The sequence below is a fragment of the Panicum virgatum genome, chromosome 5N (genome assembly GCF_016808335.1).
Source record: "Panicum virgatum strain AP13 chromosome 5N, P.virgatum_v5, whole genome shotgun sequence".
NCBI classification, from domain to species: Eukaryota; Viridiplantae; Streptophyta; class Magnoliopsida; order Poales; family Poaceae; genus Panicum; species Panicum virgatum.
Window position 1 is genome coordinate 26,409,783 of NC_053149.1, and position 16,151 is coordinate 26,425,933.

At 47.8% G+C, this 16,151-nt stretch overlaps 1 protein-coding gene across 2 annotated transcripts; it reads right to left on the reverse strand.

The window, feature by feature from the left end:
• Positions 1-14,393: 14,393 nt before the first annotated feature.
• LOC120673378 lies at positions 14,394-15,631 on the reverse strand. Of its 2 annotated transcripts, XM_039954183.1 has the most exons (5): positions 15,325-15,631; positions 15,142-15,246; positions 15,002-15,070; positions 14,860-14,928; positions 14,394-14,791 (listed from the first exon to the last, which is right to left on the reverse strand). In XM_039954183.1, exons 1-4 carry the CDS (start codon positions 15,552-15,554, stop codon positions 14,865-14,867), a joined length of 468 nt encoding a protein of 155 aa, XP_039810117.1. In that variant the 5' UTR covers positions 15,555-15,631; the 3' UTR covers positions 14,394-14,791; positions 14,860-14,864. The 2 variants fall into 2 exon arrangements, with proteins under 2 accessions (XP_039810117.1, XP_039810118.1); XM_039954184.1 differs by lacking the exon at positions 15,002-15,070.
• Between the last annotated feature and the right edge of the window lie 520 nt (positions 15,632-16,151).

Here is a 16,151-nt window from a genome sequence, read left to right on the forward strand (position 1 = left end):
TCATATCTGACAGAGGATCTCAGTTCACTTCACGGTTCTAGGAACAGCTTCATGATTCGTTGGATACGAAGCTGCGCTTCAGTACCGCCTATCATCCTTAGACAGATGGACAGACAGAGAGAACCAACCAAGTGTTGGAGGATATGCTGAGAGCCTGTGCTAATTTGTATGGTACTAGTTGGGATAAGTGCCTGTCGTATGCTGAGTTCTCCTATAACAACAGCTACCAGGCCAGTCTGAAGAAGTCCCCCTTTAAGGCATTGTATGGCAGAAAGTGCAGGACTCCTCTATATTGGGATCAGATTGGTGAGAAGCAGCTCTTTGGCCCTGACATTATAGAAGATGCAGAGCAGATGGTACAAGCTGTGTGGGAAAATCTGAGGATTGCACAGAGTAGGCAAAAGAGCTATGCAGATGGCAAACAGAGAGACCTGACTTTCAGCGTTGGTGATTATGTATATCTGAAGGTGTCTCCGATGAGAGGGATCCGCAGGTTTAATGTCAAGGGGAAGCTAGCACCTCGGTATGTTGGTCCATTCAAGGTGCTAGAGAGGAAAGGCGAAGTTGCTTATCGCCTGGAGTTGCCCACCAGCCTCTCAGGTGTTCATGATGTCTTCCATATTTCTCAGCTGAAGAAGTGTCTGCGAGTACCTGAGGAGCAGGCACCACTGGATGGGTTAGATGTGCAGGAGGATCTAACTTATACTGAGCATCCGGTGAAGATTCTGGAGACATCAGAGAGGGTTACACGGAACAAGCGCATCAAGATGTCTAGAGTTTAGTGGAGTCATCACAGTGAAGCTGAGGCTACATGGGAGCGAGAAGATGAGCTGAGGAAGACATATCCAGATCTCTTTGCTAGCCAGCCCAGCTGAATCTCGGGGACGAGATTCCTATAAGGGGGTAGGGTCTGTAACACCCTAATTTAAATTCCAGCATTTATTAATAAATTTAATTGGTTTTGTTTAATTTTCTAAGGATTTATATGATTAGACTTGCATTTAAATTAATTTTCTCTCACAAGTAATTAAAATTTTTCTAGGATGAAATTGTTGTTGCATTCATGTTGGTGCATGGTTTTATTTGTTGGTTCGCATAGGAGTTATAATTCAAATTTCAATTGAATTCAAATAGATTTGAATTGTTTAAAAATGGAAAAGAGATGGAAAAAGAGAAAACCCAAACCAGCCCAAGCCCCCCTTCCCCCAGCCCGTTCCCTCCTCTGCGCTCAGCCCAGCTCTCTCCCGCGCCAGCAGCCCAGTCGCGCGGCTCAGCTGGCTCCTCCTCTCTCCCAGCCTTCTTCCCCCGCTCGGCCCACCCTCTCCCGCAGCCCAGCAAACCTCGCCAGCATTCGCGCCCTCTCCCACTGATGCCCCAGGCCCACCTGTCGGCACTGTCTTCTCCACCTTCCTTCTTCCCTGCGCCCGACTTCCTCTGCTCGCTGGACCACCGCAGCCCCGCCTCACCCGCTGCGCCGTGGACCGCCCGACCTCGCAGGCCCACTGGCCAGCCGCCCAGCGCCCTTATCCTTCTAGAAGCCACGCCCCGATCTTGAATCACGCCGAGCAGATCCGCTTTCCCCGCACCACACCGGCCTGGCCGCGATCTCCGCCGCAATTGCGCCATGCACGCACGCCCAGACTCCGGTCCCGGCCTTTATTTGGCCCCCGTGAGACCCCTACGCTGCATCTTGCCCACTCCAGCGCCGCCCGAACCCGAAGATCCACCCCGCCGCTCTGCTACGCCGAGCAGACCTCCCTGCGCCGCCGTAGACCGGCCAAGCCACCACCTCCCAGGCCCTGACAAGCACCGCAGAAGCTCCGCCTCGACATCCAGGACCTCGCCAAGCCTCTAGAGGTCGAACACAGCCTCCCCAGCGCCGGGATTTCACCCAAGACAATCCTCCGGTAAGAGGCTCCGCCGCCCCGATTCCTCGCCGCCGTTGAGTGCCGGATCCTGCTAACCCCTCTGCCTACTTCGCAGCGACGCCGCGCATCAATCCATGCTACCCAGAGGCCCGGAGGAGCCCTGCACCACCCAAACCGCGAGCTCCGCCCCATCGCCGCCGCTCGACCTCGCCGACGTCCACCCTGCGCAGCAGCTCCGGCCACCACGAGCCCTCGGTGAGCCCTTCCTAACACCCCTCTTCCTTTTGCACACGCTGTAGTGGCTTGTAGGCCACTCTGGTGGCCAGAACACCGCTCGCCGGCGATGTCCCGCCGCGCACACCCGCCGCCGCTAATGCGCGCGCCGCCCCGAGCCTCCCCGTGCCCCGCTCAGGCCATAGGTGGACTACGCATGGCGCGTAGTCCATCCTAGACCCAAAGCCGCGTCGAATTGAGCCCCGGAGCGGCCGATTTGGGCCAAGCCCGGCGAGCCCCGCCGCGGGAAGCCATCTCCGGCGACTAGCACCGCCGACCCGCGCTCCGTTGAACCTGAGCCGCCCGATCTAGAAACAACGACCCTGATTAGATCCAGAACCCATCCGATCTGAGCCGTCGGATCAAGAAGCGGATTAGATCTAAACATAACAGTTCGGCCGGGCCATTTTGCTAAAGAACCCCTGCGCTTTATGGAAATGAACCCGCCGTCCAGGATAGTGTAAAAGTAATACCAGTTAGGCCCAAAACTTTGCACGGACACCCCTGACCTTCTTAGAAATAGGACCCGCAGTCCAGTCAGCGTAGTTTTGCATGTTAGACCCTAGAGCTACCCATTAATTACATTTTAGTCCTCGGTTTTGCCCAGAAACCCCCTGGAACTCCAGTTTTCTTACAAATAGGTCACTGAAACTTGTTTTTGGCCTAGATTTTGCATTTTTGCTCCGTTTTAGGCGTTCTTTATGTCCACTTGATCGTTGTAACACATAGAATAGTTCTAGCTTAGTTTTGTTTGCTATTTTTGTGTATTGTTGTACTGTTTCTTAGTTTTTGCTATTGTTTGCATGTATGTTTATGTTGTGTATTGTTTTTAGCCATGTGTTCGTGAGTAGACGTTGATCCATATGAGGAGCCCCAGTACCAGTACCCGGGGCAGCCATCTTCTGAGCAGTTTGAGCAACAGCCAGAGTAGTTTGAGGAAGGCAAGTATAACATGAACACCACCTATCACTTTTAAATACATTTTCATACTGCATTTTAATACAGTATGCCTATAAGGACTTTCCTAGCCACTTTATATCCATTATATATATATATACACTTGGTCCTTTTTAATTAATTTGATTAATGGTATATGCAACTTAATTCTGAGGGTGGCCCATTTGAGGGGCTCACGTCTCGTTACAATTGGTTTTTGTTAAAACATGGTTTAGGGGGCCAGCACGGTGCTTAGTACTTGGTTGGCCACTCTCCATAAGGACTGGTTCATAGAGCGACAACTGGGACAACAGCGCTACCACAAGACTGGAATGGGACGGTCTTGGCTTACTAATTAGGTCTTTTTGGTTTGGAGTAACATACCTGCGGGGCAAAGGGTGGTAAGCTTCAATGGTCCCTGCTCCTCCGGCTTGGTCTGTGCTCGGTTTGCGCACCTGTGCTTGTACCCCTGGAGGTGGGCCCCATCGTCGCCGATCTAACTCTTCGCGGTTACGCCTTACCAACGAGATCCTTTGTAATGACCTCGTAGTGAGTTTGCTTGTCATCTCACCTAAGGAAGTGTGATGAACAACTAGCGTAGCTCACGACTTGTGGGTAAAGATGTGCAACCTCTGCAGAGTGTAAAACTGGTATACTAGCCATGCTCACGGTCATGAGCGGCCCAGATCCTCCTTTTGATTAATGGGGTTATCTTCCTTCGACGAGGCAGGTTTCCCCGGGTGGCTTGGTTCGGTTTGGTTCTCAGTAGTATCATGAATAATTCTGATTAATTATTATGTAACTGGGTTTATGGTAATTCATCAACTTGTAGTAATTAGCTTTAATAAAATTTTGCCAAGACTTAAAAGCTAATGCAGTCGAGTCAGCCAACCTTAGAGCCTCATAGTTTGTGTTATACTTGTTGAGTACAAGTTGTGTACTCACTCTTGCCTACTCTACTCTTTTTTCTCTTGGGGACACTCTACTGCTGCTCAGTTCCTGCCGACGCGAGGGAGTTCACCCGGAGCTACCAGGAGTACGAGGACTTCTAGGCGTTCGTCTCCCAGTCGATGTCCCTGTGGCGCCCTGCTTCCGAGAGTTTCTTCGTATATGTATTCTACGCTTCCGCTGTATCAGACATTTGTCATTAATGTAATAAATAACATTCGTACTCGCTTTATTATATCTTTTTACATGATATGTGCTGTGATATACTGTTTATTCTGTTGTATATACGTGTGACTTGATCCTGGCACGTATATGATTGCTCGGTTTATGTCCTTTTATAAACCGGGTGTTACAAATGTTTATTGATGCTTACTCAGGAATTCTCGGGCATAATCTTTGCCCAGAAAAGCGCTGGAAGAGTCAAAGACTCATCAAAGTTATCGAGTACTTTGCAGCATCTTCTTACTACCTCAGAACCAGCCATTGTCTCAAGAGTTAATCTGGTTGGATCATTTGTGCCTTCATATCTGAAGGTGTTATGCTTTCGATGCTGCAAGGGTTGTATTCGACGACTCACAAAAAAAAGACCACCTGATTTCAAGTAATTCCTTTCTTCTTCAACTTTGCAAGAGCATCGAGGAGGCATGTTACTTGACCGCCACTAGGTCCAGTAATCGACCAACTTGCTTGGACTTGGGGGGCGCCAGGGGTTCTCTCAGAAAGTGGAGACTCAAAGTTTCCGACACGAAACCAAAAACTTTTCCACTCGACTCCCTTACAAGACGGTTGATAACATAAGCACTCGTCTCGATTCTCAGGATGGAGTACTAACTCACATCCACTGACGACGGCAGGTTTGCTAGCATCGGGAATTGGTACAAGGATGAAACAATGCTGGAAAAGATGAAAATGAGGGAGGATGCCAAGGAATGCTTCACAAAAAATGGGTGAATATGGAGAGGTGCAAGATAGATTGTGGAGTCAAATGATGCAATTGGATTCCCCAGAACTGAAGAAGGGCTTGAAAGAATTTTGAGACAGGTACTGTGAGACCACGTTCAACGAAATCGCGGAACATGACGGTTTCAAAACTACCTTCATATGGATGATCCTCTCCTTCAGCTGCACGCCACTGAATGACAGCTTGGCTTTGGAGCAGCTTCAGATTTTCCAACTCTTGCACGGCTGCTTCGGACATTTTGCTCTTTCGCCAGCCTATGGAGGGATCAGGAACTTCCTCGACATCAAGCTTAGACTTGTTCTTCTTGGGAGCCATCTCAGCGTCACGAGCGGTAATCTTGGCTCGGGGGCTACAAGAGGGGCTAGTGGAAGGCGAACAGAGAAGACAAAAGCTTGGGAAAATTTGGATCTAAAAATGGCGGCGGCCAGGAATCAAAGGGGTAAAAACCCTAAAAGTTACCGCACAGTTTAATAAGGTTGCGAATGGCAATTTTGTGAATACATGGAAGCTCAACGGTTGTTGACTATTCTGAGCTGCTACTAAAAGTTATCGGGATATGATCGTTTGTCACGAGTTTTGGATCCTTAAATCTAAATTGAAAGATTTAAAATTCAAGGCTCGGGGGCTGCGGGATATGCGCATCAGAGATTTATTTTTCAAATTTTTTTGGAAAATAATCAATGAACAAGACTAAAGTGACCCTCATCCTGATTCTGCGATTCAACCTAAGGCTCGGGGGCTACTCCATATGGAGCGCGATTACTTCGCGCACCATATAAGATCAAGATTTCGGAGCATAAGCACCTCACAGCCTCGAAGCAACCGGAAGTACTTGGAAGACTACTCGAAGCACCTGAAGAAAGGCCTAGAAACAACCAGAAGGATGTTTTGACTACTTGAACTACTCGAAGACGCCCTGCCAAGTACTCGACGCCTGCAGGACTCGGCTACGAAGAGCTCGGGGGCTTGTAAGACCCGGGGCAGTGGGACTGCTTATAGGCATAGAATGTTCTAAAGTAAGCGATAGCACATGGATGTACCTTACCTTTCTTATAACTACCCGAATAGGCGTAGAACTAGCTGCAGTATAACGAAACTACCCGACCATGTTGTAGTAGGACTCTCACTGTACTCGGCTAGGACTTTCCATGTAACCTTGTCCCCTCGGATATATAACGGCGGGTAGGGAACCCCTCAAAACATCAACAACTAAGGCAATACAAACAACCACACATGACGTAGGGTATTACGTATCTCGCGGCCCGAACCTGTCTAAATTCTTGTGTTCCTTGCACCATTGAGTTCCAGAGTAGTTGATCCCTATCTACAATCCTACTGCTAAGGGTATTCATGAGCAAGCTTGGCGGTAAACACCGATAGTGGCGGCGCCTCCTCCTCGGCCCCCCTCCTCCTGCTCCTCCTCCTCCTCCTCGGCCCGGCATGCGTGGACAGTGGGGCGTGCGCGGCGTGCGGCGGTGGTGGGCACGGCGCAGGCCAGGGGCAGTGGGGGCATGCGCTGGCGGCGAGCGAGGCGCAGAGCGGGGGCGGGGGCGGCTGGCATGGCGCAGGGCAGGGGCGGAGAGAGAGTGAGAGTGAGAGAGTGTAGAGTGTTAGATGAGGTGCCGGCTACTGTCTGAAAATGACTAAGTGTGGGGGGCTTCGCCGTGCGCCCGATCTAGGACACACGGCCAAGCGCCGACACAAGTTCGCCGTGTGCCCGATCCGAAGGCACACGGCAAAGAGGAGACTTCGCCGTGTGCTAGGCTCCGGGGCACATCAAGGCAGGACGGTGTCGTGTGTCCGTCAACGTCCATTAGCAACTGTGCACGTGGCTCTCTCTTCGCCGTGGGCCAGCCTATCCCACACGGCAAAGATGAAGTTTTGCCGTGTGCCTAAGGCGCGGCACACGGCGAAGCGTCCTTTCACCGTGTGTCATATTTTTGCCGTGTGTTTTCTATAAGGCTCACGGCAAAGCTTGTTTTCGTTGTGTGGCCGAGGATTTGCACACGGTGAACAATTAGGCACATGGCGAACTACCGGATTCTGGTAGTGCGATACTAGGCTGTGTCACGCCTGCTGCTTGTTCCGTCGACACCCTACCTTCGGCAGCTTCATCTTGTGATCTGCTCTGATATCCTAGCGGCGGCATCATCTTTATCGGCGGTGCGCCAGTTGCTTGAAGCATCACAGCATCATCGTGTCCAATTTGGGCTTGCGGAGATGCATGCACGTACATGTGCAAGACGCATGCCCACACTCTTGCCACTGCTAGCTTGCTTCTTTCTTCCTTTTGTCATCGGTCCTGATGATGTCAGCGACTCTATCACCATGTTCATATTTGGTGAACAAGTTAACTTCAGCGATTTGATGACAACTCCATAGCCGATGAACATGGCTTCCTGTCGGTCAATCCCCAACATTCCTCCATTACCAGAGCTGCTGCACTAAGCTCTGAAACAGTACCGGATCGTCATCGGCCTAAAATGGAATCTGCTTGAATCGGTCGAGTAGCCCTATGTACCGGCAGTCACAACACACCTCCGCCAACATGTAGTCGTCGAGTGACGTCCCATTGAAAACACAGTACCAGACTATTCGGCAATTCTTGCAGGTGGGAATATACTGGTTGTTCATCCATTACAGCGAGATTGCCCGAGGCAAAAATACCACCCGAGTTAATTAATCCCACTTTTAAAAGTGTAGCCGATAGAGCCATCTGAGATGTACCAAAGGAGCAATTTCCAACAGGCAACTAACTTCTCATATTTAACACCATGCTCCTTTTCCACTAACTCTATGGGCCATGACTCCATTGGCTGAAGATAATAATACCATCGGCTGAGCAAAAGTAATTCCATTGACCCAAAAGTCCCAACCATTTACTGACCATCCACATTGCTTGATCAGCAGACGTGGCAACTCTTTAATAACTACCTGATGATTGGACCCTACTCAACTTTTTCACCTCCATCAGTCACAAAGCTATCGGTTGGTCTCATTGGCTGCAAATCGTAGTTAAGAAAACTGGAACGGAACAGCCACTCATTGATGACATTGAAGTCCAACACGATGAAATCCAAATCAAGGAAGTCAACTTTAATGATGATGGAAATGTCCATAGCCGATAGACTAATAAAATCCTTTTGTAGCTGATAGTCATCTCTATTTTTGCATATCGGCTGTGTGGTCATCAGCAAGCCCATCGGCTCATGATGAATATATGCTCACGTTTGCTTCGATATGAGCGCCACCTTCCAGCTCATCCTCTGATTATGGTTTCCCATTAAATAACATAGAGCCAATAGAAATATTACATCGGCTTTTCACCGTCAGTGTTCATGGATTCTGACTGTAGCTTTGAAGTCAACCAGGCGCTCCATGGTTTCTCAGTATTTCGATGATCCTGAGCATGAACAGAATGGACGGTGCGCTGCTGATGCCGAGCACAACGCATCAGCTTGGCGGAACATACTGGCAGGACTAATAAGCCGATGGCACCGGCTGATCTTTGATTCTGACAAATATATTTTCTCCCGTTATATTTCCCCAGAAAGCCAATGAAATCTCAGCCACATATCCAACAACGTGGGCAGGTCCCACTAGATAAGAAGCCTCAGGCGCCAGAATTGACAGCAGCACCAGCTTAAGTCCCGCCCCCATCGCCTGACATCATAAAAGAGAACCGGACCATCGGCTGTATTAGCTGAGCATCGGAGCGAACCAATATTAGTCATCAAATTAATCCATTGGCTCCACCAAGAAATAACCACCGGAGTGCCCCATTAAGAAATAATAACTATCGACCCAGTAGGTAACCAATTGGCCGATACAATATGGGCCGTACTCCATATATAGTTGCGGGATAAATTCCCTCCTTATTCCTAATAAATCGGCTTCTTTTAGCAATTAAATAGTGTATCAGCCTCAACATTCAGGACGTAGCAAATCTTTTGGCTGCTCCGTCATCAGAACCAACAATCTTTTAAATAGGGAAAAGTCCTATTTTCAACCCTAAACTATCCCGAGAGTCCGATTTTCAACCTCGAACTCCAAAACCAGACATAATGCATCCTTGAACTAACGAAACCGGGCAAATTCTCCCCCCCCCCCCCGAGCCGAATCCACCGCGGTTTTTGCCTCGTCACCCGTCCGACGTGGACTTCGTCGCCCAGTCAGCCACTTCAATGGGCTCCTTAACCCCGCGCGGCCCACTCAGAATTTGCCCACCCGCTCCAGAACCCTAACCCTAGAGGCGGCGGCGACCACCACGGCGGCGGCGCCCTCGGCGGCGAGCACGGGGTGACGGCGGCCTTGATGGCGACATCCAGGAGCTCGAGGAACTCAAGCACCTCCTCTCGAGCATGGAGCGGCTACAACATCGAGAATTACTCCTCACCCATCCCTTACCACGAGCGACCTCTGGAGTATGAGCCGGCGGTGAACTGCAAGTGCGGAGCCAAGGCGGCAAGGTGGATTTCATGGAGTGACGAGAATCCACGACGAAGGTACCTAAAGTGCTTCTTTGCACGGGTGAGTTGATATACCAGTAGTTTCAGTGTCTATTTGTAGTTGTTTTGCATCAATTTGTTCTGTGATTTTAGGCTGGTGGATGTGATTTCTGGAGGTGGTATGAGAACAACATGACGACTCCATTCATAGCCCAGCTTCTCAGAGATTTGCGCGATGCTGTCAGGTCACTGAAGAAGGAGAAGAAGGAGATGGAAGAAGGGTTTGCGACTGCTCAGAATGCTGCTGAGAATGCTCTGCAGGGTCAATATGAACAGATTGGCCATCTGAACAGGCTGCTAGCTGAAAAAGAAGTTGCAAATGCTGAACTGAAGACAACTGTGGAAATGTTACAGAAGGAGAGAGTTGTGCTTAGGCTTGTAATTGGTGTTTGCATTGCTGTCATGGTAGCTCTAATCTGTAGGAAGTGATTGCTATGTAATGTCTGTGTCGACTCTATGTAATGTAGTGGAGTAATGGTATGCAAGGCATTGTTCAAAGTAATCAAGTTCAAAGATAACATAAGTAAGCCAACAATCTTGGCAGTACATCAAATTCACACACAACACAAATAAGCCAACAGTCTTGGCATTACATGAAGTTCACACATAACACAAATAAGCCAGCAGTCTTGGCATTACATGAAGTTCACACATAACACAAATAAGCCAGCAGTTTTGGCATTACATAAAGTTCATACAGAACTAAGTTGAGACACATAAATATGCTTGCACTCTTGCATTACTTAGTACCAGCAGGAGGTAGCATCAAATATTCACTGAACTTGGCAGGTTTTGTTGTCTTTCTCCTCCCTGATGGTTCCTGGGCTTTGGCCTTAGTAAATGCTGATCCTGAGGATACATTAACAGTTACACTGGAGCTGGCTTGAGATAGGAGAACTTGTGCATGGAGCTTGATAGAAGCATCACCACCTCTTGCTGTGGACACCTTGGCCATGGCTGATGTCTTAGTAACATCTACCTTTGCCTTCTGATGCAAGGCAACAATTTTTAAGTAAACTGGCTGAAATAAAATGTTAAGTGAAATAAATTGTTAAGTAAATAAACAATTTTCATACCTTTGACTTTGATGGAGCCTTACTCCTTTTCCTTTTGCTTGTACCACCTGCTACACTAGAAGAGCTGTACTTGGTACTTGACATGATGAGCTTGGCACTTGGACCTGATGCTGGAGCTGCACCTGACATATGGTGGAGCTATAGGCTTCGGTCTATCTGAGATGGGCCAGCTATGCATTCCCTCTAATGGTTGAAGGTAGTGACTGTATGTTTTCTTGAACTCTGATACTGAATAGCATGATGCAATGTATTCTTCAAGTGAATTTGTCCTAAAATAGATGCAACTGATTGCATGAGGACATGGGAGACCTGATAATTGCCAGTACCTACAAGAACAGGTTTTCTCCAACAAATTCACTGTGAATCTGTGGTCCCAGTGCACCACTTCAAAGCACTCAGCACCATTGCAAACTGCATGACAAAATCCAGACTGAGTGATATATGCATTGACTTTCTTCAAGATGTTGGGACAGATCATAGTACCCCACCTTTCCACCTTGGTACTATTTTCTTGGATCCTAACCATTACCTTCCTCCTTATGGTCTCAAGCATGGTAATAATTGGAAAGAACCTGGCTTCCACAATCCATTTGTTGAAAGACTCACATAAATTATTATCCACAGAGTCACAGTTGGACCCTATTTTGAACCATGCCCTGCTCCAGTGACTTGGGTCTGTATTAAGTACTGCTTGTGCTCCCTCTCTAGTTGCATGTGCAAGTTTTGCCCTAGCCAAGTTGAACAGCATTGGGCATGGGGCCTTGGCACATCTCCACCATTTCTTCTGCCACTCCTTTTTAAACTTTTTCTTCCAGTTGGCATATATGTGTCTAGCATAGTTTCTATGCTCAGCATTTGGTGCCCATTTCTCAACAGCATTTAGAATGCCCTTCTGTTGATCACTGATGAAAACCCATCCATCTCCTGAACCAACATGTATATCTCTAAATAATATGTCACAGAACCAATCCCATGTGTCATTGTTCTCTTTCTCAACCACTGCCCAAGCAAGGGGATACATGTAGTTGTTGGCATCCCTGCCCACAGCACAAAGAAGTTCACCATTTGTTGATCCTTTGAAGAAACATCCATCCAGACCAACAACTCTCCTACAGCCATTAACAAATCCTCTTTTGCATGCATCAAGACATATATACATCCTATTGAATATGCAGGAAACCTCATCAGTTAACTGAACTATAACTGTGTTCCCCGGGTTACTCCTAAGCAGCTCAAGTTGGTAGTCAAACAACCTCTGATATTGCCCCTTTGTGGCATCGAACAACTTCTGCATAACCATTCCTTTGGCCCTCTTCAATTTTGGTATAGTCACATCTGCAAACATTTCTTTCTGCACAGTACTCTTCATACTATCAAGCCTCCAACTTGGGTTAGCCATGATCATCTTCTCATACTTTTCTGCTATTCTTCTTGCAGTTACCAGACGGTTGTCCCTTCTAGGTGGGCAGGTGTGCTCATTTTTTAAGGTTGCTATCTGCCAGCTATTAGTGTTTGAGTGTGTTGACAACAAACAATGCCAACTGCATGTGGGCCAATCACACTTTACCCTAACCCTGTCACCTTCATCTTTGACAAACTTAATCACCTTCCTCTCAGCTAACCCATATTTGATTATGGCTTTCTTGAATTGTTTCTTGCCATTGAACTTCATCCCCAAAGCAAATTTAGGTACTGCATCCTTTTTGCTAAACCTTTGGTACTGGCTAGCTCTTCTTTCCTCCTCATCATCAAATGACTCATTCTCATCATCACTACTATCAGCATAAGGAGTGGCATGACCATCATCTTCTATCACACTGCAGTCACCAACTTGAGTCTTGGGTCCATCAACAAACACATCATCTAACTCTGCAGCTCTACCTGATCTAACCTTCTTCTTGAACACCTTAAAATTCCTGAGAATCTCTTTGGCCTCATCATCCTCACCTGATGTGCAGCTATCTCCAGGCAAGTACTCACTGTCAGAGCTAGACTTGTCACCAATTATAGGTCCACTATCACAAACTTTTGCCTTACCCTTGCTAGGGCTATAAAACTCCTTGACAAACTGAATCTGCTTATCAATTTTCTCTCTGCTTTCAGTATTTAATCGCTTCACAGCTGCTGAACCAGCTCCCATGTCAACATCTTCAGGCACTGCCTCTTCCTCCATGCTGCCTTCTTCTTCTGAGCCTGTATCACAGCCTAACTCAGCTTCATAATCACTATCTTCTTCTGAGCCTGATTCAGATTTATCATGTGTAGCTGGGGCCTCAACAAATATATCTGCAACGCAACATTCTTCTGTGCTATTTGCCATCTCAATGCAAGTATTGTCATCCACAATAGCTCGCAGACCAGACTTAAGCTCCTTCCAGGTACAAGCCAGTGCAAAAGGGTTCCATCGAGTACTACACAATGATCTTTCAAATGACCTACAAGCTCTGGAAGTGAAACTTTATCTCGATCTATGTATGCCATTGCAACATTTCCACCACAATACTGCAGATCAGACCCAGACTTTATGAACTCCCCGTTGAAATGAAACCTAACTGGGAGAGTTCCGAACACATCCATGTCGCTGTTGTGCACAGGAGAAGCAAAAACCCATAAAAACCGGCAATCCCGACCTTGTATAACTCTAATCCCTAAGATCTAGCCCATCTCCTACACTGGAATCGGTTTGCAGCACTCACCGGTTTGGTGCAGCCCTCAGATCTCGAGTAGCATCACCAGCCAATCGCGGATTCGATGAAGATCAGGGCCGCCGTCGCCGTGCTCGCCGCCGGAGGCGCCGCCGCCGTGGTGGTCGCCGCCGCCTCTAGGGTTAAGGTTTTGGAGCGGGTGGGGAAATGAGTGGGGAGGGACCACAGTGGCCGCGCGGAGACAAAAGCCCATTGAAGTGGCTGACTGGGCGACGAAGTCCACGTCGGACGGGTGACGAGGCAAAAACCGCGGTGGATTCGGCTCAGGGGGGGGGAATTTGTCCGGTTTCGTTAGTTCAAGGATGCATTATGTCTGGTTTTGGAGTTCGAGGTTGAAAATCGGGCTCTCGGGATAGTTTAGGGTTCAAAATAGGACTTTTCCCTTTTAAATACCACTTCGTACTCAACTCTGGATAACCCCATCGACTCAAGTGTCATTCACTGCTTTATCGGCCAGGAATGCAGATATGCTCTCGTTTGTACTTGTATCGGCCAACTCCCGTAGCCTCTCATCGGCAGACTGAGCCCGCGCGCCTGGTGAAAAAAGCCTATTACTGCTGATAAGCTCACGTTGGCTTGCCGCTGGCCGAAAGGTACAAGTTCGCTCTATTGCCTTCAAACACAAGCGACATGTTGACGTAGCCTTGCCGATGCTATCCAGATCCACACATCCCTCTAATATCCGATCCTTCATGCATGTTATTTATTTGAGAAAATTCCCTATCTAGCACCAGAAAAAGTTGCTCTTCCCTATATAGCACTCAAACTTGAAAATTTCCCTATCTAGCACCAACTGAAAATTTTCTTCCCTATCTAGCACTTCCGTTAGTAAAGAGACTTAACGGTGTTAAGTGCAAGGGAAAAAGACCTCGTTACCCTCGTTTTGATTTCCATCATTGGCCGTACAGCAGGCTGGCGCCATTTTTTTGGCGTGCTTGTTTTCTTTTTAGTTTTAGGTCAGTTTGGCGCCATATTTTGTGGGTCTTTGCCAGGTTGGTTTAGCGCCATATTTTTGTAGTTCTTTCCCTATTATTTCTCATTTTTTGCACTATATTATTGTATTGACAGACTATACATGATTTAAATATTTTGGCACATGTAACATGACAACATCAACATATCCATGCACTTAGGATTGCAATGCAACCTGACAATTTACCAAAGTAAATTTTAGAGAAGATTCAAGTTCACATCCACACACAGCCGTCCAAGTTGTAACCACAACAAATTCACATTACAAGTTGAGAAGTTCACATCAACACATAACCAGAACCACTCATATGACATTATTACATATCACAATCACAGACTCAATCTTTGTTTACTCCTTGTGCTCATTGCAGGACTGACAGGATCAACCATTTTGCTCCTTGTGGCCATTGCAGAGCTATCAAACTGTGGCTGCCTAGTTTTTTTGACCTTTTTTGCGACAACCTTCTTCTTTGGTTTGGCCTTCCTCTTCTTATCACCTTCAACTGTTTGATTAGTCATAAGCTGATTTGAGCCACTCCTTGACCTACATATGTATAGGACCAATTATTTAAAGAACAAATAAGAACATTGATCATGCAATAGTAGAGCTACCTTTTTTACGCTGCAGAGGTAGAGTTCCCATGATTTCCCATCTTTTTACTTGAAATGCCCAAGCTTTGGCTATGGATAAATGATTGAAATTAGCATATTGTGATTAAAAGTCAGCATGAATTTACACCAAAAGTACATGTACGTTTTGGATGCTTCAGAACAGGAGACAACATTTTTTCTCTTGGTACTAGTAGTACTCTCCAAGGTTTGACTACAAGTGAGAAAAGACGATGAGGCACCAATGTTGCAATATAAATTCAGAAAATTAAGAGTTGAGCAAACCTTGGTGGTGGAAACGACATAGAAGCCGCTGGAGCTTCATCCTCCCATGGCACAATGGAACCTTGATTAGTTGTTCTTGTACCTTTTCTCTTCTTTGGTGGTCCTCTACATAAGTAATTTAAAGTAAGCTCTAGATCACTATGCAACTGTTAACATACCACAAGGTAAAACATACACATTTACCTCACATCCGCGGCGGCCATGGGCTGCGGCCCCGACGCCGACGCCTCCTCTCCCGCGGCCAGGCCGGTGGCCCGTGCCCGTGCCCGTGCCCCCGCGCAGTCGGCTCTCGCGGCCAGGATGGCGGCCAGGGGTGGCGCCCCCAAGCCCGCGCCGTGCGCGCCCGTGGCCAGGGCGCGGCCGCCACGGTCCTCGCCCGCACCGCCAGGGTCGCCAGGGTCATCGCCCGCCATGGCCAGGTTCTCGATCTAGGGTTCCGAGAGGAGAGGGAGAGAAACAGAGTAAGGCTCGGGACTTCGTTTTTTTTGGAGACAACAGAGACAAAGGGACTCGGGGGGGGGGGGGGGGGGGGGGGGGGGGTGGGGGGGGCATTTTGGTCTTTTCGTGGTGGATCCACCGTGCTGTTAACGGTAGAGGGTGACGGAAGTCACCGAAGTAGGGAAGAAAATTTTCAATTGGTGCTGCATAGGGAAATTCTCAAGTTTGAGTGCTATATAGGGAAGAACAACTTTTTCTGGTGCTAGATAGGGAATTTTCTTAATCACTTTTGCCTCATCCAGATAAATCATGCGGAGAGTCCGCGCACATGGCACCATGCCTCACTTATATGGATATGCACACTTTTCTTAGTCGGCGCGCGAGCGCTACTAGCACATAGAAACGAACAGACATGCTAGTCTTAATACTTATGCTTTAGCTAATTTATGTACCCCACCATGAACGGACTTTATCTACTCTAAGCGACGTCTCCACGGAACACGGGTGTTCGCTAGCAACTGTAGCAGCGAATGGAGAGTCAACTCTAGTTGGAACCACGTGGATCCTTTTAT

What these genes read in the sequence shown, in the direction of transcription:
- LOC120673378 (XM_039954183.1), bottom strand. Translation starts at nt 15,554, where the DNA reads ATGGCGGGCGATGACCCTGGCGACCCTGGCGGTGCGGGCGAGGACCGT. An exon ending in ATGGCCGCCGCGGATGTGAG is followed by an intron (nt 15,247 to 15,324) that starts GTAAATGTGTAT and finishes TTACTTATGTAG; the next exon opens with AGGACCACCAAAGAAGAGAA. An exon ending in ATGTCGTTTCCACCACCAAG is followed by an intron (nt 15,071 to 15,141) that starts GTTTGCTCAACT and finishes TCTCACTTGTAG; the next exon opens with TCAAACCTTGGAGAGTACTA.